Consider the following 8,961-nt stretch of genomic DNA (forward strand, 5'->3'; position numbering starts at 1 on the left):
GCCTTCAGCGATTATCCTGGCATCCCAAGTAAATCAGCTACTAGTACATAGCATTTATTGGGGGAAATTTTTAACTCATGAACTATTAAAACTAGACATGTCTAATATCACTCAAATGAAAGCTTATGTGCTATAAAGTAGTTTATAACATTTATCTTAATAGGAATAGTAATTTTCATGTAATTTATTAAAATATATTGGTTTCTAGTGATTTGAACAAAATTTCATATACAAAATTCATATTCATATGCAAATATCAGAAAAACTACTAATCCTAAGTAGATAATTGTAATAAACTACACTATAATGTTCTTTAATTTTTAGTGCTGGCAGATATCTATATGCCTTATGATTGCTGATATATATTTTTTCATAAATCAAAATTTCTGTGAGAACGCGGCTAAAAATTAACATTTTATGAATTTTTTAAGGCGAAATTTCATTAAAACTGATGGACACTGATGAACTAAGAGGAAAACTGAGCTTTATTTTTAGTTCTAATAGACATCTGTATGTCATATAGTTCCTGAGATAAAGATTTCCCACAACAAATTCACTAACTACTAATCTTTCAGTACAATTTTTTATGAATTTTTAAAAAAAAAACTACATCTCGAGAAGAACGTAAATAGCTCTTTTAGGGCTCATATTTTAGGAAATAAATTTACTCTTCCTTACTTTGTCTCAAATCAAGTCATCCATCAGGACCTCAATATTCCATATGTTGCCGATTTGGCCAGAACCAGATACCGTTCCTTCCATAATAAACTTCTCAACCACGCAAATCCACTTGTTTCCAACCTGGCTTCTCCTTCATTACCTAATAATCCTCCTAGACATTGAAAAGAAGATGACCTCGAGATCTTCTCCTCTAGAAATGTTATTGGAGTTCTATCAGTGGGTAGATTCTCCACATGTTTTTATCATGTCACTATGTCACCTACAGCAAATTTACTTGTTGTATATATGTATATACAGTTGGAAATATCAATAAATAAATTATAAAAAAAAAAAAAAATACTCTAGCTTAAATTATGTTCTCTTAAGTAGTTTTGTTGGTTGTTTCAAAATTTTTTTTTTAACATGTTGAACCAGCAGCCATTTTTTATTCCCCCTACCTATACTTGACAGGCTCATTAATTTAGACTAGTAATTATAGAGTGTTTTCATTTAATTAATAAAAAATTGGGGTGAAATAACTGCCGTTTTTAACTTTTTGGGCTCTTGTACTAAACGTAGCTTCGATCTGCGTCATTAGAATGTTTTTCCATTTTTGTTTTTAATTTAGTTTAAGTTAAATGTTTATCAGTAGGATATAATAGTCATTTATTAGTTTTCAATTGATGAATCGAAGGTAGAAAATCTTAATATGATTAATGATGATATTATATGAGATGAATTAAGATGAATATTTTAACAACAGCTTAATCATCAAACTCTCATAATTATATTATACTAATAAATGGTTATGAATGAGTATAGCCTTTTTTTAAAATTAGAGTTTAATGAAAACTTTCTGTAAAATTATTCGTTCATTAGAAAAACGAGCGGAGCCCTTTACAAAGGGACCGATACGCAATTATAAGAAATTGATTGAGGTAGGTTACTCTTGCTTATTGAAAAAGTAAAAGCTTTTTATAAATAGAAAAAAAAGTTAAAAAGGTTGACCTTTTCCCTCCTGTACACTTCAAGAGGATTCGAATCAACTGATATTGCAATAGACCACAACTTGAAGCATCTCAATATTTCATATCATTCATTGAAAAAAATAAAATAAAAGAATGTTTTTCAATTTTGTCGTTGACTTCTTAAGGTTTTAATATAAATGTTATCGTACGGCTGTTGAGAGAGGAAGACAGCTTGATGGTGGTGTTCCATAGAGGGACCACCAACGGAAAAAATGGAGAGTAAGCCTCGTGTCAGACGACCGTCACACGCAGAGTCTGTTCTTGGACCGAGAATATCGTATCCGAGTTGACGTCCGTCGAAGAAGTGATGTCTGTGGCGATCGGGGTCGATGCAGGAGTCTCTTTCAGGCTTACGTGGAGCAAGCTGTGTCAAATAATATAAAAACATGCAGTTTATTTTTTATTGGTATATTAAAGTAATGTTATTTATTATGAAAATAATATAAACCTTTTTATTGGAGACTCCGGGGCCATTGGTCGCTTCTTTTCACTTTTCTCTCCGACTCTAAAAAACATTAAAATTATCAAGATAAGAACTATTTTCATTGCAAATACAATTAATAAAAAAAGATTAAAGATGTATTAAGAAATGAAGAGATGTAAGGAGGTTGCGGCCCCATCGCCCGGTCGTAGTACCGCATATCGCCACTGGTCCTCCAGGTTGGGGGAACGATACCCTGACGTTCATACATTTACACAGATTACAGCACACTACATCCACCCCTATACTATAGACCAAGGTCAATGACAGGACACACCCTAAGGTCACCTCCTCTAGGGGAAGCGTGTCTGGGAGCTATGAGGAGGCAATCCCTCCACCTGACTCGGGGGAGTGGGCCGATACCCCATTCACCTTAAACCTTTAAGGTTTCTTCCCTTTCTTTCCCTAAGAGGAAAGGAATGGGAGAAGTTAAGATAAAGGACTAAACTCTTCTATTTTCTGATGTAAAGAACAACGAGCGAGCAGCCGGGGGAGCAGGTTTCTTGTTCCATGAAGACTGGCTTCTGCAATAAAAGGTTGGAAATTTGTGAAGAGTATATTAAAAAATATTTTAAGAATAGAGTTCTTTGATATATATGAAGGGTATCAAGAAGAAGAGAAACAATTCATGAAGAACTCTGTGCCGGAGGAATGTCATTGTTCAAAGGCCAATGACACATAGAATTATTTGATGAATTGAATGACTGTGTTTAAGGAAGAACTACTCATTACAATGAATCACTTGATGTGGACCTCAAGTTCCTGGCATCTATTGGCAATCCAATAAACTAGTAGGAATACTGTACCCAAATGGCTTAACAGATCCACAATGAACGACAAGGCCCTGAGCTCAAAGCTCCTCAGATTAACAGTATTTTAAGCTAAGTTTAGTAGTGGCCGCTCATTACTGGCACTCGCCGATGACGTCGTTATTTTCTCGGACACTGACAGGAATCTGCAGTACAATATTGATATATTAAAAGAAGGACTACGGAAGATTAATATGGTTATCAACTCTGGAAAAACAAAAGTAATGAGAGTTGGGAAGAAGCCAAGGAGAAATATGCGCGTCATTAGAATCAAATAAAAAATTGTCGAACAAGTAGAAAACTTCAAATATCTTAATGAAAATGGATATATCGATCCCAGGTGACTGAGCGAATAGCAGCGAGCAGGACGTTTAAGAAAACAAAAGTGGCCGTTTTCAGATCTACATTTCTTTCCATTTTGACATATTCTTCAGAATGATGGACGCTGACGAAGAAGCATCAATGAAGGATACAAGCGTCAGAAATGAGATTCCTCCGAAAGATTGATGGAAAAACAAGAGACAGAGTACGAAACACCGCCATAAGGTCGAACCTCAATAGTAAGCCGGCCAACGATGTAATAGAAGAGAATCGACCGAGATGGCTGGGACATCTTCTGCAAATGGAACCAAGGAGGATAGCTAGCGAGGCCTAGCGAGTCAAAGGCACCCTGCAGAAGACAGGTAGAACTGGAGAGGGCTCTATAAACCTCCTCACACTGCTTAATGCGGTTCAAGAGAATTGATTATGATGATGTGTAGTGAATTCAGTATGAGTGACTAATTCTACACCACTCCCAGGCAGATGAGTAGAGATCAAGATGAGGGAGAAGAGATGGAACATGAAGAACAAGCTCAATAGAAACCTTCAATATCCTACCAGCCATCTTCAGTAAGTAAAATTATATCTCTTACTATAGACTACAAATTGGACACACCCGACTTACCAATGAATACTTACTGTCAGGAACATGTATACCAACATGTAGACAGTATAACGTACCATTAACTTTTAAACACAGAGTGCAGGCATTTGATAGACACCGGACCATATCATTTGGCAACTTTATTAAACGATAATAGTCCTCACATTCCGGAAATATTTAATTACCTTAATAAAACAAATATGTACGAACACGTATTATAAATATAACTATAAGAAGATGGTCAGGGTTGCGGTAAAAAAAAGAACAAATAGTTTAAAACTATTTTAATGTCCGACGTTTCGCCCCACTTTGCAGGGCAGAGAAAAAAAAAACAGATAATATTACAACAATAAGGTAATTTAAGCTTGGATAAATATTATGTAAAAATAAAGTGATAAGAAATTACATATAAGGAAGGAAGACATAAAATAGTATCAATATAAAATAAAATTTAATAAACAATGATAAGAATAGAAAATAAGTAACAATGGAAAGAGTAAAAATTAAAAAAAAAATACGTAAAATATACAGTTTAAAAAGTACAGGAGACGTACGTAAAACAAAAAACAATACGGAAAAAAAAGTAAAGATTAAATAAATGTCTTGAAAGAATAAATATAAATAAAAATAATGATAATGATATTAAATGATAATAAATGATATGATAATGATAATATCATAATATTTATCCTAGCTTAAATTACCTTATTGTAGTAATATTTTCAGTTTTTTTTGTATCTTTTTAGCCCTGATGAAGCCCTGCAAAGTGGGGCGAAACGTCGGACATTAAAATAGTTTTAAACTATTTGTTCTTTTTTTGACCGCAACCCTGACCATCTTCTTATATTTAAATTTTTACGGTTAACTATATATGCATATAAATATAAATAGTTTAATTTCTTTGCATTTTTATCACATAAATTAATTTCACTTACCGTTATCGAAATAAAATTTATATATTTTTTACTGTTCTTTTTATCTCTCAATTTGATTTGATTTCTATATATTCCTCAATATCAATGATTGCTATTAAATCAATTTATACATTCTAGTATAGATGTGATGATAGTAGGAATTTTTCTGAGAGGTAAGTTAGTAAGCATGGACAAACATCATCTTCGCGGATTGCACATGTTATGTTAAAAAAAAATATCTCTTACTGTTCTATGTTATCCCGTTCAAAATTACTTTAAATATTAACTCAACTAAACTGTAAACATGGGCCTAGCATTGAGTGCTCAGTCGTTAAGACATAGTCTTAACAATTTGATGTCTATTGGCGGTGCAGGTTCGAATCCGGCCTGGGGCGTTGACCTTTTTCATTGAGTGGCGGTCCCACACTATGAAAAACTTTAACCCCCAACCATGGTTAGGGAGTATAGGACTCCAATGGATGCCTTGGCAGAAAAAAAACAAAACTAAAGTACATTGAAACCCTATTCGGCCTAGAATCCATATGACAGATTTTGTTTGTATTAATTACTCAAGAATATTGGTTTTATTTTCCTTTTCACCAAGGACAATTTATTTAAAATCCTAAAATGTATTTAAAATAAATAAACTCCATACCAGTCATACCAGCAATGACAACTAGTTATAATTATGTCAGATAATATCCCACAACATTGTACATCACAATCAAACCAGGAAATACCTGAATTAAACATACTGTGTCAACCCGCCCTCCCCTGATTGCCTTTCCACTAAGATACTGGGTGGGAACAAGACACTGTCACTTGGTTTATGTTTCCGCTGATGGAAAGGATTTGGCCTCTGCAGTCTGATCAGCACATAAGACAATATAAAATATTGTTGGCGTCACGTGTCTTATATTATACAACATAGGAACCTGTCATAGTGTGGGCTCTATCTATTCCAAATTTTAGAAGATTCCCCTCCCTTCTCTTTGAATCCATCCCTACTGATGTCCCTTTTAACAAGTTACACGCCTTCATATAGCACATAAATATCCCCTTGTGCTAGAATAAGAATAGTTCTAGTTCTAGAAGACACTTGAAGATAAGTTGCCTTAAGAGTTCTCTAAGGACAATCTAGGAAACCAATTGTATATAGCGGTATGTAAATTATTGTTGTGTATCGTAAGTCACAGACAACTCTTCCTTCTTTATACAAATAAAGTATATCTTATACTAATTTGTGGTCGAATTTCATAATTTAATAATAAATAAATGACAGAACTTTTGCAAGGAAGAAATGACTTTAAAGAGAATTTTTTTTTTTTAATACTTTTTTATTTATTGATAGATATTACAATCTGCCACACAGTTGTGGACAATAGGTAATAGTGATAAATGATCTCATACATACTAAAATAAAATAAAATAAATGAATAAAAAAACTCAATTAAAATATATACAAACTGAATAATAAACAAAATGAACATAATCGAACTATCTGTGTGAAGAATAAATAAATAATATAGTCTCCAGTCATATTTACACTCTAATATACAATATTTACACAATCGACTTGACGATCCCTGAGCCCACTCTATCCCCCACGTGTGAGGGGTAGAGCAGAGCTCGAAAGATCCCAGCGCATCCCTCTCGCCGCATCACTGGTAGTGAGTCAGTGGAGGCTGAGCAAGTGCGTTAAAGAGAATTAACTTAAAGTTGAGAGAATTTTTTATTCAAAAGTAAAGTACAAGAATATCTACCTGTTTTTGGAGTATAAGGGACACCATTCTCTCCCGAAGGACTCCCCATCCTCCAGGGTCTGAGGGAGCTGCTGGTGAAGGGTCTCAGGAAGGAGAAGGCTGCAGCCGCCACCGGCCACCAGTAGCGCTCCCATAATTAGCAGTGGCAGCACCAGGACGTCTTCGCCCTATGTAAAATGTGATCAATAGTTTAATGAATTCTAGTTGTTTCGTTCAAAGGCCTTATAAATAATAGCATGATAGTATTATTATATTATCAACAATATTAAATTAAAAAAAAATTGTGATGAGCACATTTACAAGAAAATAACCTCAAAATTTGAACCAATAAATTGTTATTTTTCTGTTGTCAGTCCGCTGGTGTTCCTCAAGGTAGTATCTTCGGTCCCATCCTTTACACCGTCTATACAACTGACATCTTAACTCGCCCTCACCACGTATGCTGATAACACATGTGTGCTGGCAGTTAATAATAACCCTTTAATTGCATCCCAAACTCTCCAATCCCACATCACAACCCTCGAAGAATGGTGTAATTGGAGGATTAAAATAAATCCCAACAAATCACCTTTATCCTTCGTCGCTTACCTACCAACTGCCCTACAGTATACTTTAATAATGTTGCTCTTATCGCTGTCGAACAGATCCGATACCTTGGACTACATCTGGACAAACGACTAACCTGGAATCCTCACACAAGACTGAAAAGTCAGGAAACCACATGTCGATTTCGACTACAGCACTTACTAGACAAACGGTCTAAACTTCCAATTCATTACTAAAGACTGATCTATATGACTGTAATAAGGCCAATCTGGACAAACGGAGTTGAGCTTTGGGGCTCCACTAAACCTTCGAATTCCTCTCGTATCCAATCCTTACAATCCAAAATTCTTCGTAAAATCCTCAATGCTCCTTACTTTGTCACAAATAAAATCATACTTAAAGACCTTAAAGTTTCATATGTAACCAATCTAGCCCTAACCACTCAAACCAACTAGTTTCCAACCTTGCTTCCTCTTCCATATCTGTCAGTCCTCCGGGGCGTCTGAAAAGAAGATGGCCTCAAGACCTTCTTATATAAAATGTTTTTAGAGTGCTACCAATGGGTAGTTTCTCTACACGCCTGTATCACTCCATTATAAACATACATCAACTTCATTGAATGTATTATAATATATATTATTATATAGTATTATTCAGTTGTAAATTTCAATAAAGATATAATAAGAGAAAATAATTTTTTTCTGTTGCTATAAAAATTCTATTTGTGGATTATTTGTACGAATAACGAATATTAACTTTGTTCCCACCAAGAATACAACGGTTTAACCCAATATAACAAACCGTCTACATTTGATTGCGATCGGGAGAGATCAAACACGCTCGGCTGTCTCCGATTTTCCAGTCTATAATCTTCTGTCTATATTTCTCAATTTTTATCCTTGAGTTAATTATCGAATTGCTTCATAGTTCCTATATGTACATTTTATTTTATATAAACAAAATTAAAGGTATTTTACAAAAATATTTTTGAAAATTCGGCATTTAAGAGCTGTTAAACTATTGAAAGGAGGATAAGACCTATTGTTAATAAAGATCATTTAGATTAATGATTTATTATAATGATTATCTGAAAGTGGTTTATTTTATTATTAACACACACAAATTTGATCCAAATATACTTTCAACATTTATTTTCAAAAACTCTCCAACGTTTCGGCCCTCCGTCTATGTATGGAAGACGAAGGAAAGGCACAGCACATTCTGTGTGAATGTGAAACCCTTGCCTTCCGAAGACTACAGTATTTGGGACAGGACAGAATGGAACCTGAAGACATTTCTAGGTCAAACCCAACAGAATTATTGAGCTTCGTAAGAAGCATAGGATTCATATGGGAGGAAAGAGTGGTAACTCATTAAATATCTAATTGGGTCCAAGTGAGGAAGGGATTCCCGACCCTCAGTGTAATAATAATAATAATAATAATAATAATAATAATAATGTTTCGACCCTCTGACCATCTTCAAGGAGACCAGCTTAAATATTGATGTCATATTCTTTAAAGTTTTTTCTGCACGCTGATTGCCCATATCATATAAAACTTTTTATATTTTAAATCTAAAACTTTTTCACATAAATCGTGAAAAAGTTTTGAAAAAAAATTAGGTGAAAAAGTTTTAGGTTTAAAATATTTCTTTTTTTTTTTTTTACCCTGAGGTACATCAGCAGACGGACGGAATAGGGATGAAGGTTTAAAATATTAAAAAAATTATGTGACATGGGAAATCATCCTGTAGTAAACGTTTTAAAGAATATGACATCAATATTTAATATTTTTAATATCTTTATTGAAATTTACAATTGTACAGTATATATA

The 8,961-nt window shown here is 33.9% G+C and overlaps 1 protein-coding gene across 1 annotated transcript in view; it reads right to left on the minus strand.

Moving 5' to 3' along the window:
* Positions 1-1,032: 1,032 nt before the first annotated feature.
* Positions 1,033-8,961, minus strand: part of Balat (Beta-alanine transporter) — a gene marked incomplete at its 5' end in the record, with an annotated part of 205,896 nt that continues 197,967 nt past the window's right edge. Inside the window, 3 exon segments of the mRNA XM_067050159.1 lie at positions 1,033-2,052; positions 2,137-2,193; positions 6,581-6,747. Of these exon segments, the coding sequence (XP_066906260.1) occupies positions 1,920-2,052; positions 2,137-2,193; positions 6,581-6,747 (357 nt within the window).

Source organism: Halyomorpha halys, unplaced genomic scaffold (genome assembly GCF_000696795.3).
Source record: "Halyomorpha halys isolate HHAL.00 unplaced genomic scaffold, Hhal_1.1 Scaffold501.1, whole genome shotgun sequence".
Lineage (NCBI taxonomy): Eukaryota > Metazoa > Arthropoda > Insecta > Hemiptera > Pentatomidae > Halyomorpha > Halyomorpha halys.